Source organism: Pezoporus occidentalis, unplaced genomic scaffold (assembly GCF_034315485.1).
Source record: "Pezoporus occidentalis ecotype Australia unplaced genomic scaffold, CSIRO_AGI_Poc_V1 ctg129, whole genome shotgun sequence".
Taxonomy (NCBI): Eukaryota; Metazoa; Chordata; class Aves; order Psittaciformes; family Psittacidae; genus Pezoporus; species Pezoporus occidentalis.
Genome location: NW_026913092.1, coordinates 2,992,931 through 3,019,975, shown reverse-complemented (window position 1 = coordinate 3,019,975; position 27,045 = coordinate 2,992,931). Strand labels below are relative to the sequence as shown.

At 39.5% G+C, this 27,045-nt stretch overlaps 1 protein-coding gene across 26 annotated transcripts in view; it reads left to right on the top strand.

Moving 5' to 3' along the window:
• DMD (dystrophin) overlaps nt 1-27,045 on the top strand; it is a 1,213,044-nt gene that overhangs the window by 1,164,441 nt on the left and 21,558 nt on the right. For 19 of the 26 annotated variants that reach the window (XM_062608089.1, XM_062608087.1, XM_062608095.1 and 16 more), the window contains 7 exons: nt 4,651-4,817; nt 6,916-7,027; nt 12,087-12,223; nt 13,002-13,040; nt 17,561-17,626; nt 18,952-19,017; nt 20,930-21,088. In XM_062608089.1, the coding sequence (XP_062464073.1) occupies nt 4,651-4,817; nt 6,916-7,027; nt 12,087-12,223; nt 13,002-13,040; nt 17,561-17,626; nt 18,952-19,017; nt 20,930-21,088 (746 nt within the window). Of the gene's footprint in view, nt 1-4,650; nt 4,818-6,915; nt 7,028-12,086; nt 12,228-13,001; nt 13,041-17,560; nt 17,627-18,951; nt 19,018-20,929; nt 21,089-27,045 lie in introns of those variants that run through there. The other 7 variants (XM_062608083.1, XM_062608104.1, XM_062608106.1 and 4 more) reach the window with 4 other exon arrangements.

Below are 27,045 nucleotides of genomic sequence, written 5' to 3'. Positions count from 1 at the left end.
AATAAAAGCCAAAATAGGAGCTTGTTAGTCCTTTAAGGTGGAGTTTGGGTATGGCAAATTCTGGGCCAGGACCCTGATAGTGACTTTAGCCATAAATGCTGTGATTTGAATTGATTGGGTGGTCGTTTTGTGAAGGGTGTGTTTTGGGGGGGGGGGGGGGTGTTGTTGTTGTTGCTGGGGTTTTGGGTTTTTTTTAATCAGTTAATACTGTGTACAAATACCTACATATAGTTATATAGAGGTCTATATGAAAATAATGTACAAATGCAACGTTACTCTTGAGGGACTCGATCTTTTTTGGGAGATCCAGGAAGCTCTTTTTTCTATTCATAGGATAATTCTTCTCCTTTGGCTGATACGGGAGAACTGGCCTAAGGAACTAGCAAATCCTTCCTCAAGCTGCTATGCTGTTAATGTCATAGAATCCTAGAATAGTTAGGGTTGGAAAGGACCTTAAGATCTAGTTCCAACCCCCCTGCCATGGGCAGGGACACCTCACACCCAAAGCTCTGTCCAACCTGGCCTTGAACACCGCCAGGAATGGAGCATTCACCAGAATGTCATAAACCAGCAATTTGGGGTTTGTTTCAGCAAGGGTTTGAGAACCTGTGCCTGACTTTGGGGGAGGCACTCTTGAAGAGTTCTCCAAGTGAACTGCTTTGGAGAGCTATTTTAAAGTGATTTAGGGGTGGGGAGCAGGAAGATGCTGCTTTTCAAGTGTGGATGATATAAAGCTGTACACTAATTCACTTCTGGGTTCATGTTTTTTTTAATCTTATTACTCTTTTCCACATTGCTAAAACATTGACTGGAGGAGTCAATGCAATCAAGTGTAATGCAAGAGTGGATGACAAGGTTGAACAGGGTTTGTTCTGCCTCCGGGGGGACAGGACTGCTGTTCATGGCCTGCTCTGCATCTTTAAACTTTAACAAGTCATAAGAATCCAGTTCCTCAGTTTTGTTTGTCCAAGATAATATTTACCTAAACTAACATAAAGCTTTCCATCCCAGATGAAAAATGCCATTAAACTAACAATGTTAATCTATTTCCAGTTAATCTCCTACACTGCATGTAAACAGAATATAGCTCATCAAAAAATGTTATCAGACATTTCTGCTATATTGTCTGATTTTGCCAAAAAATACGTCACATTGTTCATATCAAACCATGACTCTATTTTGGAGCATATTTTATATTATGGATAGATAAAGTTAATATAGCACAGGATATTTTTTTTAAACTACTAGCTGGAATAAGACAGGGGGAAAAAAGCCCTGAAGGTTTCAACTGCCAAGTATTGCATGAAGATGCTAGCACAACCCGACTTCCTATTCCCCCATTGTTTCTGCAGAATAAATACTGAAAAACAGATGTCTGGAACATAATGAATTTGAATGTCTCCCATAACAAATTGTTACTTGTAAGCTGGAAAGGGCTTTATGAATTCTATTTTATGATTCACTCAGTTATTACCATAAAAATCACGAGTTGCACAGAAATGTGTTCAAGAGAAGAACCATTAATATTCTTTACAGCTTAATCTTGTTGGTTCAGATACAAACTGTATGAATTCAGACTTTTCCCCTTATGCAAAATCTTCAGCTGCTGCCTTTACCGGATTTAGAGATTATTAACAAAATCGCAAGAGCAGCTCAGGGAACATTCAAGAACTGTCTGTCCTATGCCATCTGACCCTGACCAGCTTTCCTTCACGTGGCTTTAAATCTTCATGTAATATAATTCGGAACCAGTTCTGATACATTTTAATGCACCTAATCTCTCTGAGCACGGGTTTTGTACAGCCAGCACCGTGGAGCTCTGGGTACGCAGCTATTGGGGCTGCTGGCAGTCGGTGGTGACTGCAAAATTAAAATAGATCTTTGGATGTTACAGAAAGTCTTTCACTCTGCAGCATTTCCCTTGCAAATTTAAAGCAGCTACAAGGGAAGATCAGCGCTTTGAGCAGCTCATTCTTATTCTGACTGCAGCTTGCACTGCAGCATTTCTGTACTCTTCATGGTTCTTTATTAGAAATGGCATATTAAAGAGATCCTCAAATTTTTTTGGAGGCTTAGAGGACCTCTGTGTAGAAAGTGTAATGTTTTGCCAGTGTAGTTCCTGGCTCACTGAGTGAGCCCCAGAAAATCTCTCCCCAGCCCCTGTACTGCCCTGGCTGCTAGCTGAAGGACAGACATCTAGATGATCATTTTTATAAATACGCCTTTCTTTTACGAGAGCTCTAGATTTAATTTTGTTGAATCCACTGATGTCCTGCAGCAGAACGTGGTATCTGGTGTTCCAAACAATTCCTGTTGCCAGTGTTGGCTGGACTTTATTGTACTTTTGATTTTCTCCCTTTTTCTTTGGAAGGGGTTCCTAAATCCTGTAGCATCATGAAAAAACAGAGAAGCAGGATTTAATGCAGAAGCCTTTAGAAATATTGCAGTGTGTGGAAAACAAAGCAAAGCTAAAAAGGTTATTCTATTTCATATAAGACCTGTAGTTAAATCATGAGGGACTTTATCAGGATTAACTGTAGATATGTTGTGGTTTGATGATTTTGCCCCAAACATCCAAAAAGGATTCATATGACTATATTAAAAATCCTTATATGTGGTTCTTAAATGCAGTGATAGGAGTCTGTAGATGGTTTCCCAAACTTGTATTTTAAGAAGAAAGCCTTGATCAGAAAAATCTCTTTGTTTCTAATTAACCAAAGTATTACAGCAGCATTTAATGCATTGCATTAAAGGTCCATTTTAATACAATGCATCATTCAGGAGATATTCCCTTGTTGGTTTGTTTAGGGCTTTTTCCACATCTTTCTTGTGGCCAGGGGTTCTGTCTTGGAGACTGCATTTTTCTCAGTCTCTAAGTATTGATCAGTTAATATGTTTGTCAAGATTATAAACAGTGTTAGCTTTAAAAACAAACAAGCAAAACCCACAAACCCAATAGCAACAAACAACCCCACACACACCTAATGGGTTTTCCTTATAGTGCTCTCTCCTTGTTGTGATATTTTTCCTTCAAATTAGTGCCTAGCGTTTTTAGCTTAATAAGGTTTTAGCTGTGCCATACTACACTCAGATTTCTTGAGAAACTGGAAAAGCAGCTGAGACTAACTGTAAAAAACTCCAGTACTCAATCCCCTCTTCATCTTGGTCCATGTACATGATACATTAATGCTTATTATTTATTTAAATGCTTCAAATAGGTTTGGAACCACAAAGGAAGACAGACTGCCTTGTGAAGTTTGAAATACAAAAGACTGGCCCACTGAGGGCTGTGTTTGAAAGTCCAAAGAAAAGAGCAACAGAGGATTTAAATATATTCAGCCCATAAATATGCTGTTTCTGTTGGGTAGAATGGAAGGAAATGTCTCAGGGAATTTCAATTAGCACAAGTGGTGGTTTAGAGAAATGGAGCAGGTTGCTATCCTGCTTCATCACTTGGGCTGTTCCCTGTGAAGACCTGTGCTCCTCCCTCCTGTCCTTCCCTTAACTGTTTTCACCTGATCCGTCAACTCTCTTTCAGTGTTGAAACCAGCTTCCAGGTTCTCAGATAACCACTTTTATGCTGGCTTCTTACCATCCTGCACACTGGAGGTATAGTCCCCATAAACACTGACTGTCACGTCACTGTTTTCCTTAAAACCCCTTTGAATGTTCTTTGCCTTTATTCTGCACTGTTCTTTGCAGTGGCTAGCCTGACCTCTACCCATCCAGATAGATCACTGTTATCCCCCTTTGCCTTGTGTTTGTTGTCCCTTTGCTGTTTGTTTTTCCATAGTGTATGTGCTGCCAGGGAGGGCTGATACATCAGTTTTCCGTGTGTGTATGGTGCCTGTTGCAGTGGGATTGAGCTCTGATTGAGCTGCCTCAAAGTTACCATCAAAGAGATACCTGAAATAATCACACTGGTTAGAATGTGATAGGAAGGCAGCAGAGGAATGGGGCTGCCAGGAAGCGTTCATAGACTCTTTGCTGTTCTCAAAGAGGTGAAAGTGGGAAGGAGTAGAATATAAGGCTAAATCATTTGTATTCTGTGGGACAAGACTGTGTTGTGTTTTTAGGCAGTAACAAGAAATTTAGAGATGATGTGGTGTGAAGAGTTGATTTTGAGTCATTTAAGGAGGCAGAGTTCACATGTTCAACAGCAGGCTTGAGAAAGGATTTGAATGATTTCCTTATGTCTGTGTTTTGAAGAATGGTGTGATAATGATTTTAAGGAGAAAGGAATTTTGATCAAAAGACATGGAGTTTTTAGTGCTTGGATAACACAAACTGTGTCTAAAATAGGTGAGAAGCAGTGCTATGGGGGTTTGGATCAGAGAGACAGGAAACACGAGATCAGGTATGAAAGGTGATGCTCTAAGTGAATGATTTTCTCTGTGACAAAGTGTATAGTAGTGATGTCTATTGTAAGAGGGAATTAGAGATTTGAAACATTTGTAGTAGTAGTTTCAGTTCCTGGCTTGAAGGCAGGATCCTGGAGATTATTTTTATTTTATTTACAAATGGCTGGATTGGGTGAAAAGCTGGACAGATAATGGAGTAGGCAGGAAGCAAACAGCTTGAACTGTTACTTAGCTGGTAGTAGTTAAATCACTTGTGCTCATCCTCTGTCTTTCTCCCCTTGTGTTGCAGGCCAACAACAAACCAGAGATTGAAGCAGCCCTTTTCCTGGACTGGATGAGGCTGGAACCACAGTCTATGGTGTGGCTGCCCGTCTTGCACAGGGTGGCTGCTGCTGAGACCGCCAAACACCAAGCGAAGTGTAACATCTGCAAGGAGTGCCCAATTATTGGATTCAGGTACAAACTCACTCCCTTTCTGCCATGTGTACAGCTGCATAGTAGGTCCAGAGCTCTGCTTGTTTCCAGACAAATCAAGTGCTTGATTTTATGCATTTTGTTCAAGGAAAAAATAACTGTGATGGGCCATGAGGGAGAGTAACACCTAGACTGAGTACAGCGATGCAAGAGTTGATGAGGACAGTTCATCTGTCAGTTATGATATGGCACTTCCTCTGTGTCCCAGTCTTTCCGTGCTTCAACTAAAGTATTGGTGGATTGCACAACTAGAACTATTTGCTTTACATTCAGTGTCCCATATATGCAGTTACATTTTCTGAACCGGATCCTAACAAATTGCTTTCTATCAGGGGCAGGGAAATGCTTTGGAAATTCACAGACTGTAAAGCTACGTGTGTGTTTCTCAGAGAAAGAATGTTGTTGGTAGAACATTAACCTGGAGTGGGGGAAATGTTACTGGTCTCTTTAAACATCTGGATCGACACTATGGTTACTATGGCAATGAATAAGTCACTGTGTTGTAAAATGGCTGTGTGTTGGTATGCCTGTTGAGAATCCACTTAACGGCTAAGTAAATACTCACTTTCAATTATGCCTAGACTTGTTTTATCACTTTGCTTCGCAATAGCTGCTTTGTATGGTTTCTGTCCTTTTTATGCTGGGTCGTCTTTTACCGTTGTCATTTGTCCTTCTATGGTATTGTGTTGTTTACAAAGAACTTGCTGTAATTTTGTTTCTAAAACCCAGATAGACAACAGGAGCAAGCAGTATCACAATAGAAAAGCCATCATTTTGCTTTAAATGTGAGAGTATGAATGTTGCTTTTATGCATGTAATGGGGCAGTTCTTTCTAGTATGCAATTTCATGGGCAGTGGGAAACGGGAAAAAATGGAGGTATTTCTTTGATTTGAATCCCAGGTCTCTTCAGGGAGGCTGTTTCTCTGATCACCTAAATTATTCTCCTCTTGCTCTTATTCCTCTTGAATATCTTAACTGGGAAATGATAAGTATTACTGAGGAAGAGGTAGGGATGAGAAGTGAGCAGTTCAACACATTCACAAAGGCTAATTTTCCCATTCCCAGATACAGTTTATGAACTACTGAATTACTTACACAGTTTTATATAAACAGCCAAAGACAGTAGGTGGAATTGAAAAATGCAGCGCTTGGAAAATCAAAGGATAGCAAGTGAATGGATAGTCTGTAGTGAGCGTCGAGAACTCGGGAAGTAGACACTGGATCTCTATGTTTTCATCTAATTTTACTTGACTGATCTCATCTGTCTCTTAAATTTATATAACAAATCTATTATCATGATAGTAGAATCTGTCTGTCGCAGATTTTTTTTCTGGCTTTGCAAGCCACTGAAACCCTGTGTACACACTTGACAAAAAGATACTGTATTGGAAGGCTTTTAGAAAGCTAATACTGTGTGTCTCAGTACATGTAAAACAACGTTCTTTTGAGGTCATTGTGACTGAACTGCTTCGCGTATTTGGAACAAGACAACCCTTATGCCTCTAGCTCTTTCAGGCACTTCAGCATAGCAGATACAGCAGTTAGCTACCTCACAGAGCTGATGAGGTTAAATAATGGCCCAAAAGGGCGTTCAGAGTTTTGCATGGATGGAATGCCATACAGGAAAATTGTTTTGTTAGAGGTGATAGGAAAGTCACAAATTCCTGCCTTGTATGCAGCAGTTAGGAGTTTGTTGGAGTGACTTGTTGAGAAGAGCATTACTTACTTGAATTTTACTTCTTCAGATTTTCTGTGTTAGGAATCATGCTGAAGAGCCAAAGAACTAAAATTGGCGTTACAGAAACAAAAAGCATGGTGGTGTCTCTCCTCTTTTAAGAGTGAGTGTGTAAAAATTTTTCAGTGTTGCCCAGTGTTAAAACTGTTTTTGAAGATTCAGATCTTTGATAAACATCTAAGGCAGCAATACTGGTCCCTTGGTAGCAGAGGGGCATTGCCAAGCATTGCACACTGTGTGACATCTCGGGGAAGAGAATTTACTAGCAGAGAAAACTTGGCAAGCTGATATGAAGTGTTCACATACAAATCTCTGAAGCTGTGAATTTTTTGCTCCTCTTTTAGGTACAGAAGTTTAAAGCACTTTAACTATGACATCTGCCAAAGTTGCTTCTTCTCTGGCCGTGTGGCAAAAGGTCATAAAATGCACTACCCCATGGTGGAGTACTGCACACCAGTAAGTAGCTGTTTTACTGACACTTACTGCTCCTTCTTATGTAGAAAGGAAAAACTTCATTTCATGTGTGTAAGGTAATGGAGCATTTGGGTGGCTTTTCTTTTCCCTCTCCATCTCCCCCTCTCTGATTAAATCCCTTTTTATATATTGTATATGCCAGCAATTTCTGATGCTTGGTAAAGGATACTTCAGCGGTTTGAAGTAAATTGAAGTTCATTGTTTGTACAATGCTGTGTTGTAATGTATTATTGTGTGCTAATGACTTGTTCCATGTTCAGTGCCAAAGTTCACTTTATGGATCCTGCAGGAAGCCTGTGATTTGTGCAAATACTTGTTCGTATCTTAGGTCACAATGTTTTCTACATATCAGTGTGAGATTTTTCTTCCTTTCCTCAGCAAATTGCCACTTCACTTTTTTCCCTGCAATACTGTGATTGCGTTTTTGAGTTCTCTACTACATAGTGGTACCTTGGTACTGTATAATCATTTGATGATATAAAATACCAGGGAAGTTCTCAAGAATAGCAAGTTAGATTTCATTACTGAAGACTGGAAGCTGATTTCACACACAATGCAGATGTGCTGCATTGATGGTGTGGTGAGGGTCTTCAGCCTTGTTTCACAGCTTTCAAAAGGAGCATTTTTGCGTAAACATTTCTTTCTTACCAGAAAGCTGGAAAGGAAATTCCATTTTACTCTTTCAGTGTAAAAAACCTGCTTTTTGGTTTGGGCCGCTCTTGGCCCCACCAGCACAGAGGGGCATAAATTAGAGGATCTCTCATGTTGTTCTTCCATGATGCAGCACAACTGAGCTTTTTGCTGCCTTTGCTATTGTTCATGGTGGTATTGAAGAGTGTGCTCTCTGGTTGTCATTTGCTGGTGTGATGGGATGGACCCTAGTCTCATACCTTCATCTGCTGGTCAAATATATATGGTGAAAATAAAGCATCAAAACTATTTTAAAGTCTAGCTTTATAAAATTTTATGAATGGTCTTTATGTCTTCATCCAAACAGAAAGGCATGGCCAAAATGAAGTAAAAACTCAGCTTTTCTTAGAAACTTAGGAAAGGGAAAAAAAGAAATTATTCCCCTAAAATACTGCAGTAAAGCAAACCCAGTGTATTTATTTACATTACCTATGAACTTTTACTGTAGCATTTAAATGGCAGTATTTAATCTGAATCACTGCAAGGGCAACTACTGTGAATTTGCTAGCTGTTTGTCAGTGTTCACTGGCGGCTGCTTTTCAGCGTCACCCCCCAGGGGTTGAGGCTACTGGAAAGGGCGATTTGCCTGAACTGCTGCACACGTCAGAGGGAAATGCTGGCACTGCCTGGGCAGGTTTGAACAGACTCCTCCATCACAGGCATTCCTAGAGCAGAATCTCATGATCAGCGTTGTATACAGAGCCAGCAAGCGAGCGACCGACCTTTTTAGAGCATTCCTTCCAGCTGCAGCTGAATATCTCCTTGATGGATTGGCTACAGTTTTGTTTTGCAGTTTGCCACCCTCATTCTTGCTAATAAGTAACATGGGAGATTTGTGAATGGTGCAGAGAATGCACAAACCAACTTCTTGCTATTATTTTCTTACCCTATTCATAAGATGTGTTTTGAAGAGAGAGAAAGGAAAAAGGATTGTGAGACACTCCCACAGCCAGCAGCAAGTCGTTGCCACACAAGGTCCAGCAGGTTTTTGTTCTCCCTGGAAAAAGAGATTACTAATAGGTAAACATGGTGGCAAGCAGAAAACCTGCAGCCATATTCAGATTGCCGAATCAGTATAAAGAACCATTCACAGCCCGTACATTTTTTTGTGAATCCTGAACTCCAGCAGCCCGTGCTAATGCGCTGTGCCTGGCTGCACTGGCAGCCAGTTGAATTAGAGAAGGATTAACTGGGTAAAAAAGAAAAAGGAAAAAGTGATTGTGGCACACAGCAAGCCCTGACTATTTTTTGTGTTGTTGCTATTAAAAAAGTAAACCCAAGTCCTGTGTGACTAAACAAGAAGACATCCACTGAAGCTATCATGTCTAGTATTGCAGTTGTGTTCTAAAGAATGAAGAGGGGTTTGCAGGTGGTAGAGCACTTTTTCCTCTTCCTCCAGACAGATCTCTGACCTCAAAATGTATTTTGGTAGACAGAAGACATGAGATGCCTTCTCTGATATATCTTTGCAATAGCTAGATGTTCACAATGAAGTGTTTTGATATTTTTACTCACCTTCCTTCTTACTTCCAGGAGATTTTGGAGCACTTTAATTCTGCTCAGGGGAGATTTGAGAGCTCACGCTAAACATCTGAGCAATGTTATAGCCTTTCCTCTTGTGCAAAAAGTTGAGGCAGAATTAAGGGCCAGGCAGTTGCCTAGTTTTGATTTAGGCAGGAAAATTGCAACAATTATTCCTGGAAGCAATACAGGTCAATTTTATTGTTCAAAGATAGATGACTTTTTTTTTTTTCTTTTGAAAGAGGTTTAAGATAAAGCATAGAAGGCAACTTCTAGACTGGGATTTAAATGTAGCATCATTTTTCTGTTTGGGTTTAATAGACAGTGACACGTCAACCACCTTGTTAGAAGGAAGCATGTCAAACCGAGATACCTGTCAACAGCTAATGTTTGCAGTCAGGCTGTCCGGGCTGAGGGCTTGGCAAGGTACTTTCTTAAATAAGGCTGGATAGAGTCAGACAGTGGTTCCTATGTGAATAAGAATCATTTCTAAGAAATAGTTCCAGTTTTAGAATAGTTTTGGAATATGCTCTACCCAGCTGCTTATATATTGTTTTGACTTAAAAGAGCTGGGATGCTGCAAGTCCACCGTTTCTTGCTCATAACCAGTTCTGCTGAGAATTTTGGTTTGAATGATTTTACTCTGAAAATCGTGTAATAAAATATCTGTGATATAAATCAGAAAGCCTGGCTGAAAATAGCCTCAGTTTATCAACTTGTCCACATAATAATCACATTTTCTTTGCCTTGTGCTCCTTGAACATTTTTTAACTGGCATTTGGATCATATGAGAGGTGCTTGGTGCTTCTTGTTGTCACTAGAAGACGTATTTTCTTCTTGGGATTCTTATGCTGCCAGCTAGATTGGGATGTTTCTGCACAAACACACAATTTTACTATGCGTTGGTCATGTAGAAGTTCATGGGAGCAAGGGGGAATAACAGCCTTAAAAGGCTGAAGTGCAAAATGTTTGTTAATTATACCTGAAAACGCTTAATCCAAATTATAGTCAAATGCAATGGAAAGTGTTCACAACATGGAAAATAAGGCAGGAATAAATGGCTATAAATGACACAGGTGAACAAACTACAGAAAGCTGTGCTTAATCCATTTATACCAACACTAAATATTAAAAGATTCCCTCTGTTCCCAGCTGATGTGCTGTTTGTGCTCTCCTGATGCTGACCTGGTTAGAAGCAATCCTAGCAGGCCTTGCAGATGGCATTTGGCAGAGGGAATCCCCTCCTGGTGGGTCGTGCGAGGCCACCTGAGTAAATCCCCTTTCCAGAGTCCTCTGGATGGTCTGGGCATGCCTAATCCCCCCCTTCCCTACAATGTCTGTCTTCTGATGTATTGAGGAAGTGATACTTAATATTATCAAGCATTATCTCAGTGTCTTGAAAATACAGATGCTGCTGTATTGTCTTGTATGGTCTGCTGTGTCACTTCTCTGGCAGTCATTGCTTACACCAGATTTTCCTACTAGACCAACTGACTGGAAAGAGAACCAAATTCTTTCCAGCTTTACATGAAGCTTGTAGGTATTGTCAGTACAGGGACAATATTTGTCCTTTCTGTTGATGCTTTTCAGTCTTTTTGCAGATTATTTTTCAGGGCATCCTTACTTTTTCTACCAAGGCAATCATTACAAATATATACAACTGTGTTTCAGCAGCTCAGAGAAGGTTGGCATGACTGATATGTTCCAGCACCTCTTTCCTCTCTAAAGAAAAGGTGTAGAACTCATTAAAAAATGTCAGAAAGATTAACTTTTACCTCATTTATTTCCTTTAAATTAGATACACTGAAGAAGCAATATCATTATGTGGGTCAGGATGAACTTAATTTACTGTAGAAGAGCAGTATTTCAAGGTCGAATGTCTCTGTGAGGTGTGGAGAAGGGAGCGCAGCCTGACTAAAGTAACTGAAGTCTTCCATTAAAATTCTTCAGAATATCGCCCAACTCTGAATCAGACTCACATGAAGTCTTGCATCTTCCCACCAGACATCTCTTGAATTCTTTCTGGCTCATTCTGATCTTTGGGAAACTAATTCCACTTTGCACTCCTCTGCTGGTCTCTACAGTACCAAGGAAAGCCCACTGCAGGCAAGGGAGTAGAATACTTTATCCAGCTTATACTCATCTCAGGGTATTGATTTTAACTGCCTGCTAGCTTCAGATTAAACAGGCACAGGACGAAATAACTGATCTAAGAGCTTTCAGCAGCTTGCACCTGCTTTTTGTTTCTCTTTGATCAAAATATTAATGACAGAGGAGGCTGAGAAGGGAAACTGGAAAGAAAGCACTCCAAAAGAAGAGGTCTGACTTTTGTAGACTGACAAGTCCTTGAGATGTAGATGACAAGTGTGTGGTAAGAGTAAGGATCCAGCCAGTGAAGCAGCTGAATCACTGGCTGTGTATCCTCCCTGTGCAGGCTGGACGCACTGACTGGCTGCGTGTCCTCTGTTAGAGTCATTTTAGTCCTGAACAAAAAGCAGGCAGAGAGTCTCCTGAGCCAGATGAGGAGACGACAGGTTCTTTTCTAATTATTGCTTGTCCTCTTGAGATCACCAGAGGTGAGGTGTGAGCCTGTCAGAGAGTTTTGGAGCTCCCCTTTTTCTTCCTTCCTCCCCACTAGTGATGTCACTGTGTAGTACATTGTGAAGTGACAATGACAAGTAAATAAAATTTACAGTTCTGGAGATCAAGCTCTTGGCAGCTCTGCTTGGTGTGGCCACAGATCTTCCAAGTGACCCAGTAAAGGAAGAGGCAACCAAAAAACCCTAACAGCCTCATGAAAGATGATTTCAATATGATTTGTGGCTTTCAGACAACTTCAGGAGAAGACGTCCGTGACTTTGCCAAGGTACTAAAAAACAAATTTCGAACAAAAAGATATTTTGCAAAGCACCCACGAATGGGCTACCTGCCTGTGCAAACTGTCTTGGAGGGAGACAACATGGAAACGTGAGTAGCTCTGAAGCGTCTAAATAGCAGTTCATTTGATATGCTCTTTGAGCTTCCCAGCTGGTGCCAAATCCCTTCACTTCCTAAATGCATAAAGCCTCTTTCTGTCTTTCATTGCTGTTAACCTTGGCTGGCAGGAAAGCACAAGCTGGGATTCCAATTGCCATTGCCTTTGTCTGTTTTCACCTGTCTTTATACAGGAGCTACAGCTTCAGTTAGTAAAAGAAAAATACTTACTGTCTTACTGACAGCCTTATAAACGTCTAAGTTTGATACGGCAATTTGGAGACTAATGATCTCTTCATTAAATTTTTATTTTCTTCCAAATGGGTGTCTTTCCATGGTTTTACTTTTTTTTAATGAGGCTACTGTGTTTGCAAGATTCCCAGCTGATTTCTTCTTTTCTCACCCTATAAATTCAGTCTTATTAAATGCTTTGATGTCTTTATGGGGAAAAAAATAAAAAAAGCAATAATGATGCACATGGAGAAATCAATGAGTTAACCCAGTTCCCTTTGGTTTTTTTTACAAGTTAAGTAAGTTGTTTAATGGCAATTGCATGCAGCTTGTTCTCGCTCTTTCTCTTTTTTTTTTATTTTAGGTTTATTTTTTTCCTCACTTTTTGATTGGTTGCTCTTCACATTCACTCATGTTGATCTGCTGGATTTCTGGTTTTCAGTTGTTGTGAATTTTTTTTTTCCCCAAAACCTTTCTGTAGTTATTTTGCTGCTGAGTTTCTTCTGCCTCTCTCTTCACCTCCTCATTTTTTGTCTTGCAGTCCTGTTACTCTGATCAACTTCTGGCCAGTAGATTCTGCGTGAGTACTTTTGCTGAAGTGTGCTGCTGCTGCTGCTACTGCTGCTGCGTTCCCTCACTTTGTTTTGTTTGTTTCTTTAGTTTTACATAAATTCATTTCCTTCTTTCTTTATGATTATTTTCTTTGGTGCACTCTCTGAAGGAATGTTTTGATCCCAAATGAGTAGAATGGGATAAATCCAGGAATTCTCAGCAATCATGGATTGTGTACTGTATCCTCTTTCTGGAGTGTGTATTTTCATCGAATTAACAGGGATTTTGGCGCAGTCCTACTAATGCTTATGTTTGCCATTTAAAAGCTTGTGTTTCTGAATAAGTGTTGATCCCTCTGAATGTATACTAAATGCTTTTTGAAAGATAGAAATTGAACTTGATGGATTCTATTCAGTTTCAGGAATGACATTGTTTTGTGGCAAAAGCTGTAATTTGGTTTTATGTGCAACCGTGCACACTCATGTGCCCTAATTAATCCAAATCTCACTGGGTATTTTATTACAGTTTTATAGATACAGTAATATTTGTGAAGGCAGGTTGGAATTGGGAAACATTTACTGTATTTTCTCAGAAGTAAAAAAAGCAGGTTTTATTCACCTATGAAGTGGATTTTCATTCTTGCACCATTCCTGCACGTGCATTGTCTTACTATTGTAGTAATACCCGTAGCATAAACTAAAGAGATACATATATATATATACTATTGTGGCATTTGCTACTACTAATGTTACATGGATGGTTTTAGAATAATGTTAAATAAGGTTTATTTTTAATTCACATATTGATAACTAATGAGAAACTAGTAAATAAGAGTTTTATATATTTCTATATGGTGAAATGTATACGGCTTGCACCTTTATGGAATTTTTGGTAGAATAAACAATAGTGAAATGTATATGTTGGAATATTGATTTATAATTTTTGTTTGGAGCACAAACCATTGGGAAGTCAGGTGAAGTGCTCTACCTCTAGGAAATCTAAGCATCCAAACACTTCTAGTACTGAAATCCTTATATTGTTGAGGATTCACCCGCAGAAGAGGCCAAAAGGCTGGAGACAGACTGAAATAGAGGGGCTTTGAACTTCAGGATGCACTTTCATTTATAAATGCATCTGGGGACGATTGCAGCATTCTATATACTCAACTGTGGATCTAGATTTCTTACCCCTTAGAACAATTGCAAAGTTAAAAGTAACATTTAAAGAAAGCCTGGATAATATGGACTGATACAACATGTAATTAAGCTGCTATAACATACTTAATTCTAGTTACTTCCAGTATTAACACTATAGGTTACGCCTAAACTGACAGCTTCTTACCAAAGATTTGGTGTGGTGTACTGCAGGGAGTTCAACTTGCATGTAATACTTAAGAAAACTTCACAGATACTGCAAAACAGTGTTTGTTTGAGAGGTTGCACCTTTTATCAGGCCAACTCAGGTATCTTCCTAAGCACAGTTCTTTTGTCTGGTCTGACAAGAACACAGAAAATTAAGAAATGAATAGTGGCTTGGAAGAATTGCTCTTCATTTTGTTCTGCTGACTTTTTTCCTTTCCTTGATGCTAGACCATGGGGCTTACGACACAAGTTACTGAGCTCCACGTGTTTAAAGATGTTTCTCAGTTACAGGGCTGATTCCAGCTTCAGCTGCCAAACCTCTTATTCTAGTTATCATTATACTTTTCCCATGTTTCTAAAATCTTGCCTTTTTCTAGTGATTTTATGCCAGTGTTCTGGTAATCTTCAAAATACTTGAGAAGAGCATACCTGGCGGTGTTCAGCAATGGTAGTGCTATCCTGACATCAACATGAAAGTGTTTATAAATGCATATGTATATATTTTTGTTATAAGTCAGTAATTCTGACTGCTTATTATCTGGTATTTTGCGCAGGTATTTTGCTTGCAGCCGTGAAAGGGACAGCTTACACCTTTTGTGAGAATCTCTGTCATTTTACTTGGGCTGTGGGCTGCCAGTGGACCAAATACAGTGTACTTGATTCTTTGCTTTCAAGAAGCATCAACTGAAATGCTGAACTTAAAGGGCAAGAAAAGTGCCTTTGTCTTGCCAGCTGGGTCTCCAGGGTGCAAGGAATTGCACAAGGTAGCATTTGCCACTCGATTGCTACTTGACTGGAATTCCCTGAGCTGTTCTTCAGAGCCCAGCTTGAGCAATGCAGCTGTGGAGCCCTTGTAAAAGGGACAGTTATCTTAGCTAAATATTGGCTATGTTTCCCAGCCTTCTTGCTGACTGTTCAAACTGGTTAGGTGGGCTGAGTATGTGTGCTGAGAAAAGAAGGACAGTGAGCTCTAGCACAGATGGTCATTTAAGAGTACGTCTGTCCAACAGCCCGAAATACAACACAGTCGGCCTTAGGCTTTCTCAGATACTGGCAAAAATGTACCTCTGAGCGGCTAAGTTCAACACAGAGACTACAGTGCTTCTCAACAGGTTTGCTTTCTTAAGCAAACTTTCAGAAAGCTGTTTCGAGGTAGATCTCCATTACAGTATGTTCTGAAGTGGAGAAAAACGTGGAAATGTAGCCTCATCCGCTGCCTGCAGTTGCTGAAGAGGCAGAATCAACAAGTTATACAACCCTGTGTTCCCTTCAAAATATATATAATCACCCACCTTGTTCTCTTATGAAATTGAAGCTTAGTTTCAAGGCAGCAAGTATGTGATCATGCAGTCAGGCCATCTTTTGCCTTGCACTACTGCCAAAAGGGATGTCTCTTCATTGCCCAGTTAGTCCCAACCAAGGGCTGTCCTTTCCTTTGTACTGGTACAAACACATGTGCAATGGCAGGGTAAGAGGGACTGGGAAATAATCCAGCTCAAAACTAAAGCTACTTTTAGCACAGATTTCATAGTCTACACACAGTGTTAGCAGCAACATTTGTGTGAGCATTGATAGTGCCGGCTTAGACCAGCTTAACTTGTGTTGTATGTCAGACAAATAAAACAATGGGGATAGCATCTGTTTATCTGAAAACTGTTGTTGTCTTGCTGCTCCATAATCCACTGCTCTAGATAAATTGTCTCCTGTCCCCCTCCATTCCCTTCAGCCTAGATGTTCTTACACAAAATAGGGTAGCAAGTTGCAGGGAAGCCATTGCCTCTGTGCACAAATCTCTGCTGTACTGAGGAGCTCTGTGAACTGAGTATTTATTCTCTGGTGTGCTGTCGTAATGTTTGAACACATTGGTGGGTAGAAGTACATTCAGAGGCCAAAGCTCATTTTGGACAAAATGAGATTCGTTATATTTGGCCTTTAATGTCTTAAAGAGACATTAACAATGATGAATTTTGTGTATCCACCATACAGCTCTATGAATTGGGAAGGATCTTAATTTTCTAGAGACCCTTGCAGGATGATTAGAAAACTGGAGGATGACCAGTCTAGTTAATATGCTGCAGGATTATCAAGCTTCTAACATGGGAGCATTACAAATTATTACAGTTTTGGTATATAAGCAGTAAACCCAAAATCTACCTGCTCTTGCAATGCAGTGCAATCCCAATTGGGCAGACCCAGCCTGAACTACAGTGTCCAACAATTTTAAATGGGAGAAAGTCCTTCTTCAATCAGGCGTTCCAGAAAGAGTGTTGGCAGAGACAGAATAAAGAGATGTTGAAATTAGGTAATATAGGAGATTGCCATGCAGTTTGGGAATCTGCATTTTTGTTTTTTTTTTCTATTCCAGCACCTCATCATACATGTAGATACATTAGTAAAATACCTCATGGCAGCAAAGGGTGCTCTCTAAGTTGCATAGGCAACCTAATTCTGGGGTGACATTTTCCAGAGTTGAGGCTGTAAGAAACAATACTCTTATTGATGAGAAAAGTCCCATGAATTTTTTTAATCAACAAAAAAGTGAAGAGGTCCTCATGCCATCTGATCTGTCAAGCAGAAAACTCAAAATAGCTGACCGTGTCCTCATGTAGAACACACTGATCTATGGTTCAGATTGCAACTCTGGAAAGACGATAGGCAAAATCATCGCTGTCTGCAGTGTGTTATTAAAGGCTCATTTCAGACATCTTACGTTTCTTGTATTTATTTCTAGTTGCTCATGAAGTGGTCCTTAAAGGCTCTTTTAAGCGGGATGTGCTGGAAGCAGGCAGTGGAGCAGGGCGGGAGTAGAGGAGAGGTTCCCAGCAGGGCTTTTGCAGCTGGCGTAGGGCTGTGTGTGAAACAGGATTACCAGTGAAAGAAGCAGGTGTGAAAGGAAAACCAGGGTGAAAGCTCTTCTGCAAATCCTTTGGGAAAGGGTTCTTCAGAGATTGGTGTGAAGAAGAGTCGTTGCAACGAATGGATTGCAGAATGGCTGAAATCCCCAGTGTGGTACCAGAGAACATTGCACCGATGGCTTGAGGAGACACACGCAGCGCCTGGAGTTACAATTTGCTGTTTATCAAACATAGCATAAGGCGTGAGGATGTGAGGGTATAGGCATAGCTAAGTGTCTTTTTACTTTTAAAGGGGTATTGTTTGTGATTAATCAGTGTTTTCTGCCTTATAGGCCTGCCTCGTCCCCTCAGCTTTCACATGATGATACTCATTCACGCATTGAACATTATGCTAGCAGGTATGAGACCAGCTGGATATTAGGCAGACCTTTCTCTAAGCAATCAGTAAAAAAAAAAAAAAAAAAACAAATTCCAAAGGCTAGCTGCTACCTGAGCATTTCCTAAAGAAACATAGGGTTTGGGGTTTTGCTTTCCAGGCTTTGAGATGCAGAGCATTGTCTGTGGTTGCTGTTAACCAGCCTGTCAACTAACTTGCATGCCAGAGCATCTGTGTGGTCAGAATTTGCCTTTAGGTCCTGTGGGGTCTTTGTTAAGCTGTACATTCAGGTTACTGATGTTTTAATAGGGCCTGTAGTGATAGGACAAGGGGTAATGGGTTCTAACTGAAAGAGGGCAGTTTCAGACTAGATGTAAGGAGGAAGTTTTTAGGTTCCATGGTGAAACAGTGGAACAGGTTGCCCAGAGAGGTGGTGGATGCCCCATCCCTGGCAGCATTCAAGGTCAGATTGGACAGGGCTCCGAGCGACCTGATCTAGCTGAAGACGTCCCTGCTTATTGCAGAGGGGTTGGTCTAGATGATCTTTAAAGGTCCCTTCCAACGCAAACTATTCTATGATTCTAGGATTTTGCGTAGAGTTTTGTCTTTAATATGGACCCTGGTGTAATCATACAACTCAGAAGAGCAGAAACCTCCAAACTCTCAAGTGCCATTTTAATGTTAAGTCATTCACCTTGTGCAATACCACAAACAGGGTTTTTCCTTGGTTTGGAGGATTAAAATAGCAGCATACTGCTCCTTCAGTTCACTTGTCTGCTTTCATACTGCTCTTAAGAATAAAAAAAAAGTGAGTTAATTGCACAAACATGAAAACATTTTTCCACTAGGCAAGCAATTAGCAAGGGTTGAGGTAGTGAAAAATAGTTACTCCAACCTCTTCTTTCTCTCCCACAAAATCACTTGATCAGGAGAAGTATTTCTGAATTATGCAGGACATTTAGGAGGCTGAGTGCTTAAAACCAATGAGAAATGACTGATCATTACAGTTTTGATGATGACATTGCCAGGTACAAAGCAATTTGTGTAATCCCCTGGCATCTTAAGACCTTCCCTTGGTTGTGGAATTAATTAATCATGAGGAGTGGAATATAACCTCAGAGAAGGGCTTGAAACCTCAGAAGTGAGTTTAGCCAGGTCATCGTCACAAATAAACAATCCTTTGCGATAGCCTATTGCAAAACTATTTTGTAATCAACAGTATAAATTAATTTGAGTTTCAGATTCATTAAAGACATCATGCTCTTTAAGTCTTTCAGGAATATTAGAGCAAATGAAGTTTCTGAAAAATGTAATTGATTTTAATGAGTCTTGTTTATTTTTCCACAGGCTAGCAGAAATGGAGAATACCAATGGTTCTTATCTAAATGACAGTATTTCACCTAATGAGAGCATGTAAGTAGGCCGTTTTAATATCTTTGGCATGTGTTTTACTGTGAAGGTTAATAACTTGTAATGAAATTCTTTAGTGCTGGATTTGCATGGCCGTATACCACATCTGGTTCCTTTTAATGATGAACTTACGTGTTTTCAATTTGTATTGTAGTGTCTAGATTCATGGCTTAGTACCAAATTTATGCAACTAATGGTGAATACCTTCAAGATTAAAATTACTAATTTCTTCCAAAAAATTAGTGATATATTCAGCAAATAGTTCCCATATTACTTGGAAAAAAGGCTCACCATCTGATGTGTTTTAAGGACAAACATAAACAGATAACCTTTCTCTCTGTAGTGCAAGCTTAACTGCAAGGTTAAATTCCTGTACGCTGGAAAATAGTTGTGGGCAAACTGTCATTCAAAAGGTTAGTGAGACTAAACAGAAATCTTTGGTGTGCAAATGCCTGAAATACATTGCAGGTATAAGCCAGGAGGGACTCATCTTCTCCACAAAATATTTGAAGTAGTAAACTTTAAAGTTGGACAGAACACTGGCAAGCATTTATTGTACTACTTTAAATGTAAAGTCATAAATAAAAGTTTTAGTTTTAAAAAAGTAGTTCAATCTAATGTCACACTGAGGCCATTCTGTGGTTACTGACATGGTAATGTATTTCTTCTCTCATGATTTCCTCGATCTTATTTATTTGCTGAATGAAAGGACATAGAACTAGAAAGCTGAGTAATGTTTCCGAAGACAGAAGTACGTAAGTCATTGTCATGCTTGAAAATTTGGTCTCAGTAGATCAACTGCACAGGAGAAGTCATGGCATAGATTCTGAATCAATAAAATTTGAAAAAAAAAACTCAAATTCCACCTTTTCTAAGGGTGGTTTGGTTTCTTTTTTTTTTTTTTCTTTTATGCATAATCTCATCCTTACCACAGTTTAAGGTGTGGATTTGTTTGAAACTTTAGACAGAATCTTCTTTTTACTAAATCTGTAGCGTTTCTTTAGCTCATGCTACTCTGGCCGGTTTTCCTTCCCTTAAATTGAGATTCCAGATCATTAAGGCTGGTTGTGAGCCTCTGAGATGTTTTTGAGTAGTAGTACAGCTGTTTCTTTGTTTCAAAATAGAGTCTCCTTTGACCTGATAGGATTGTTGTACCAACCCTGTACAACCAAGTACATTATTTTGACATACTGGTTCAAAAAGGAGAAAGTTAAAATGATACCTCAAAACTAATGCATACACAATGTCGCAGTTCATGAAAACTTTGTTTCCAAGTTGTATGTTAACTTTGTATTACTATGGAGAGTAGTAACGCTTTAATAGATGGAGTTTAACGTTGTTCCCACTGAAGTATTTCAGTGTCCTTAGTTTGGCCTTTCTGTTCAATTAGTTCTTTAGTTAATTAAGAGTTGTATTAATATTATTCAGTTAAGCACTGACTATCCAGTTTGATAATAGGTTTGTACTAATAAAATGAGAATAAATCTGTACATTCTGAGTTTTTTAAAAAATATGGGCGAGATACAAATCGCTGCTACTTCTTAACCCAGGACAATGACCCTTCCACAGCACAGATCAGGCAGCAGAAGATAGCCCTTTTATTTACAAGCAGATTCCTAATTGGAGTTAGGCAGGAGACGAAAGCTGAGGTTTTCAGCTGTTGTAAATCTTGGCTTTAAGTATATGAGCAGGGGAGGGAAAGAGCTGTGGTCTCTGCAGAGAAGGAAAAGTATCAGGGATTAAGTGAAACTGTTCAGATTTTGCTTTAAGGTACATTGCTTTGTTGTTTGTTACAGAGAGTTCAGCAAATCTCTTTATAAGAAATGAGAAACTGGCAGTGAATCATCTCCTCAAATTCACTTCAATGTTAAAAATGAGGAAGAGAACAGCCTGTTTATTCTGCTCTGTTTTCCAGTGATGATGAACACTTATTAATCCAGCACTACTGCCAAAGTCTGAACCAGGAGTCCCCCCTGAGCCAGCCCCGAAGCCCTGCCCAGATCCTGATTTCTCTGGAAAGTGAGGAGAGAGGTGAATTGGAGAGAATCCTCGCAGACCTGGAGGAGGAAAACAGGTAGGTTACGCTGTCTGCTGCCACAGCCCTTGTGCACATGCTACAGGGGCAAACGAAAATTTTCTCTAAGTGATGAGTTTGACATCGTATCACCGTTAACTTGTTCCCACTTCCAGTAACTCGTTCCCACTTCCATTGTAGGGATGTGTCATCACTGCTTCTTTCAGAAAACCTTTCAAGCTTTTGAAGACATACCCTGGTCACCTGACACTCATCATGCCACCTGCTCTGTTCACTGTGCATCATAATATTTCCTTCTGCTCTACTGTGCCCTTTATTTCCTTGATAGTAATGAGCTTCATACCAGTGTTACTTTATTTTGCTGTTACACAAGGAAAAAGGCAGGCAGAGGTTCTTGGAAAAACAGGCTTTTCTCAAGAAGGTTGTTCACTGGGATACATGAGGTTTTGAAATTATCTCAATTCATTTGAAGTAAATTGTAAAATAATTAAAATAATGTGAAATAATTGTACTGTACAGATAGATGGAATTAACTTTCATAGGTTTTTAAGGGATAAAATGAGTCATAAAGTTGTACTTTCAACAAATGAGTTGGTTAAAAGTTGGCCCCTCTTTTCTTTCTATTTGTTTGGTATTGCTTGTTATTTCTTTAGCCTTTCAATACCAAGTATCATTTACCACTTTTAATTTCAAATTATCTTATTTAGTCACAAATACTCCCTCACGACTGGATTCTTGTAGCATCACAACACTACAGTCCTCTTTCTATGGTACTCTGGAGTCTTAGGCGATCAGCATAAAATCATGCAAGAGTTGGCAGTGTCATAGATCTTCTCTCCATGCATAAGTCATCTTTGGATGGTACTAATCATCTGCACTGGCTCCGTCACACTTTTTATCAGTTAGAATTTGAGAGAACATAGAGGATCGGTGAGTAGCAAGGATGACAAAAGCATTTCAGGCAGAAAGCTGTAGTAAACAAAGCTCTTGCTCATTGAACAGCAGTGAGATTTTGTTTGAAACAAATTCCAAACTTCCCACTAAAAAGCCAAGTACTTTCCAAAATGGAGGAAAATCCGTATTTTGAAATAAGCCATTATACTTTGCATTTTCAGGACTTCTGTAGTAAAGAAATACTGGGTAACTAGTACAGTACAGATAATAGGATAGCTTAGTTTTCAGGGGAGGGTTGTTATTTTCTTAAACAGGATTAGGTAGTGAATCATGAAATTAAAAAAACCCAACATAATGCTTTTCTGTCTGTATTGAAAATAAGCTGCGCACTAGAAAGTAGGATGGCTTTTAAAGCAGCCTGGTTTTAGATTAGAAAGTTGGTATATGAAAATAACAAGGAATTAGATAGCTAAATAGGCTAAAAAATTCCTTTTCAAGGTTAATGCCTTAAATTTCAGTGTGAGCTTTATTTAGTGTAACAACTACTCATGAGTACTAGCACATTAAAAGATCTCTGACAGGAATTACACCTCAAAAATACCTGTTTTGAAGTTTGCCAATCCTGGATTAAACAAGAGCTGTAGACTATAAGCTTGGTTATAGCCTGTTTTCTCATTTGTATTACTGGAGGCACTGTTATGGACAGGATGCCACCACAAGCAACCTTGCTTTTTGTGGATGCTTCAGGTCTCAGTGCAACTGGGATGAAGAGGTCTGTTTCTGTAGGGCAGCATGGAGGTCACATTGTTGTGATATTCATTGATTATGACAAAATCATTACTTTTGTCTTTGCAAACTGCTATAAATAGCTTTTACTTAAAATGTGAGGTGGATCCTGAATAGTGAACAGGTTCTTGTTGTCCTGATAGCTTGTCACAGCCAGATAACTGACTCTATGGAGGAAACAGTTGTTCCTGTTTAGAAAAACAAGCTGTTCAGACAGGGTCAGTGAGGAGCCACTCATATAACTTACCTACCTTTAAAAAACAGTCTTGTCCCTTTAAATTTCTATTCCCTAGTCTGTCTTCTCCTTTGAGTTTGTGCAAACCTTTTTTGGCTGTTTTCAAAGGTAATCAACAACCCAGTGCCTAATTCCTTGCATGAACCCAGTTCCAATGAGTGAATTCCTTTCCATGCCCTCCAAGCAAACGTTTATTGCAGCAGCATGAAGGCTCAGTGAATCTGTTGCTGGGAAATAACCTGAACATGATGCAAATCATGTTGTGACCACCTGGTCCTCAGCCCAGCCTTAAAGCACCTGAACTGTTTCATCTCCATCATAAATACCTCTGGACTTGTTGCTGGAGCATGTCTCCTTGCTAGTGCCGAGCTGGATGTGGTGCTTATGCTGGGGAAGGCAAGTGGCTGGGCAGCTAGCAGTGTTAGATAAACAGTCATCCTTTCCTGCTTGTGTTGACACAGGTTTTGTTGCATACACTGCTGGGGATTTTTGACAACAAAGATTTAGTTCTCTCTGCTGTATCTTGTATTATTTTACAGTGGGAGTCAGCCCATGCAGCCACTTCTCAGCAGCTCCTGGGGAAGCTGCATTAAGTGCCAACAAGAAGCAATACTATGATATTCAGACCACTTTGTCATCATTCTTCTTTTCCTTCCGCTCTCCACAATTTCCTGCTTTTAAAAAAAAAAAAAAAAAGCCCCTTTTTTTACTTCTTGTTTTGACTTTTCTTTGCCTCTTTCAGCTCTTTATTGAATTCTGACCTCCATTTGGTTTTCAGCTGCAGTTTATGGTCTCCAAATATTTTATCTTAACTTGTTACTTAAATGGAAGACTCTTTGAAATTGTAATTCTGAGGTTCTGCTTTTGGACAGTTTAAAAAGATCTGTTGCCTATTTTGAATTCTTCTGAAATGTATTATCCAACTTAGAAACTAACCAAGTTGAGACAGTTCTGACTGGGGTTTTTTTTCACTTCCAAGGACCTCTTCTTAGATATTCATTATTTATCTGCTAGCATTTTGAGACCTTCGTACTTCTGTGGCTTGCAAATATGACTTCCTTAAATAATTTATGGCTAAAATTTCACTTTTAAATAATTTATATTTGCTAACATGTGAGTATTTTAGAGCATATTTTCAATTGGTGAAAATGTCGCATTTGAGTATAAGGCCTTCAGGCCGATGCTCAGCTTTACATCACATGGATTATTGTGATAAGACTGTTTCTTATGTATGCAATAAACATAAATTTGAAGGCACTGTCACTGTATTGCAGTATAAGAGAAAAAAGCAATTATAAAACTGTCCCAAAAACATTTTGAGATTTCCTTAAGAGTGAATGTATTCCAGAAACAGAGAAGACAGATTTCTGGTGTCCATCTAAAGTGGTACATTACATAGGTTATTCTGCAGGATAGGTTATACTGTGCTAACGTTAAGTGGAAAGCATACGTTTTGCAGTGACAAAGGCCCAGAACTTTTTGCAAAGAATTAAAATGCTGGTTTAATGACTAAAGAAAAAGGATGTTTCCTAAACATTTTAGTTGAGTCAAGATCACTGACATACTTCTGCAAAAAGAAGACTTCTGTCTTGTTCTCTTTTTTCCCTCTCAGTTCCTAGCTGTATATACCAAAACTTAGTAAATGAGATCTCCAGCCAGAGCTAGTTGCCGTTCCTTTACTTTCCTGACTTGCACTTGGAGCAGAGGGGGCTGTCCGCCACTGGAAAAGCACTAATACCCCAGATCTCAAAGATGCTTTGTTTCTGCGCAGCTATGGTGTTCCTTCAGATGTGAAGACTGATGAATGGCCTTCTCAAATAAGTTCCTTCTGTATAGTTGCCAATAGTGAGAAAGTGATACATTTCTAAACATCTTGTGGCTCCTCTTGGTATTTATTTTGGCATTGAAGAAGGGAAACTAGATCTTCTGAGGGTGAAGCATCGTGAGTAAACACTGGCACTCCAGTGACAGGGGTAGGTAGTTCAGTTACCAGCTTTGTCCATATCTTTAGACCACTGATTTTCTTTAGGGAGATGAAAAATAACAAGAATTCATAAATTCTCAATTGCCTCTAAAAGGGCTACTCAGCAAATAGGGTCCACTAGGATTTCTGTCACCAGGCAAGTAATGCCACCAGTGATAGATGGCAAAGAGCCATGAGCTCTTTGCTACCCGGCTCTTTACAGTTGCATAAATCAGGGTTACGTTGCATGCTTCCTCTATTAATATTTTTCTTCATGAATGCTTCAAAGAGGTGCAAGCATAATAAATGAGATACATAAATATATGGGAGTTGTCTTTCTCTATTTCTCCTACTGAAGCAGAATAGATCAGAGGATGCAGCAGCTTCATTTGTTTGTGACAGCCCGATGTAAAAGTTACCCAGCCTGAGCTATGGTGGAGGGAGGCTAAGTTTCACAGTACTGCCTCTGCTTGCTTAGTTACATTCATTTGGAGAGGATTATGCTTTTATCTCCCCTTTCTCTTATGGCCCATTTTATGCTGAAAATGGCAGAGTGCTTTTCCTTGGGACACAGAGGCTTCACACTGAGTGCTGTGGGCAGTGCCTGGCTTGCAGCAGCAATCCTTTTTCACCACACAGCTTAAAACTGTTCCAGAGGTAGGAATAAGAGCCGATTGTTCTCTTCTCCAGGATATTCTTACAGCAGGTTTCCACCTCTTTCTTTCTTTTTTAATTTTCAGCTTTTTCCCTTATGTTAATACAAATCTTCATGCCTATATGTTTAGATCCCAATTACTGTGACATTATTGATCATCTGCACTCCACATCACTCCTGCAGCTCTGAAGGCAGTTTCTGTGATGATGAGTTTCAATTCTCCTAAGGCTAAGGACTGTGTTAGCTGGGCTGAAAAGGTGCAGCTGGAAAACTCAGTGACACAGGTGCTCTGGGCAAACTCACATCCATCCTTCAAAATGACATTCATTTGTTCCAACTATGTTACTGTATATAATTACTGAACTCACAAATTCAGACATACCTCTACTTGGATCATGTGCAATATCCTTTACAATTTTTTTTTTTTTTTTTTTTTTACTGTAGGCTTTCAGAAGGAGTTTTTAATTGTTTTGTATGAGACATGAAGGCATTTTTATCTGAATTACACCCTGGTCCTCACTTGTTTTTCAGTACCATGGTTACTGGAAGGACTTCTCTATACTGATAGTTGAGGCGATAATTGTAGATTTCTTTGTAGCAGGGTACCTGATTATGTTGTAAGTATGACCAAGGGTGGTATTTTATCTTTTGCTTTACAGCACTTAAGGCTTTAGAGTCTGCTGTTTGTAGAGTATTGCCCATATCGTATATCTGGGAACTTTCTCAAGGGGTAGTGATAGCCACTATCTACAGACTTTGTGAAAAACAAGCTTAATGATCAATCCTATCTAAACTTTAGTCTGCAGTAAGACCGTGTGTGATACTGCTGTCATGCTCATTCCTATTCCCTTCTGTATTTTTATTTATTATTTACCAGTTCATTTAGCTATGAGTATCAGAAGACAACATCCAGTATAGCCTATTTTTTTTTTCCCAGATTATTTTCATGAGCTTGAAACTCTGTATTTTATTGAAACAAAAACTTCCCTTGAAAAAAAATAACTCTTGAGAGGGTGATCAAACACTGGAACAGGCTTCCTAGAGAGGAGATCTTTGCCCTAAGCCTGTCAGTGTTTAAGAGGCATTTGGACAATGCCTGTAACAGCATGCTTCAGCTTTTGGTCAGTCCTCAAGTGGTCTGGCAATTGAACTAAATAATCTTTGTAGGTCCCTTCTAGCTGAGCTATTCTGTATTCTGTTCTTAACTCCTCATAGTTTTTCCCCCTTTGTGTGGGTTTTAGCAAAAGAAATCTTGAATTTTGGAACCTGGAACAACCTGTAGTTAAGAATGATCTACCCCTTTTTTTAATCTTCTAAAACTTCAGTAGAGGAGGGATCATTTAGGTCAGACATCCTTTAGGGATCGTATTCTGGGGGGTGCCACAGCCACAGGTTAGCAGGTGTCTATCAAATAGCTGCTGAGGGGCACAAGTATATTTGAAGGACAGTCAGTAGCCTGTCTT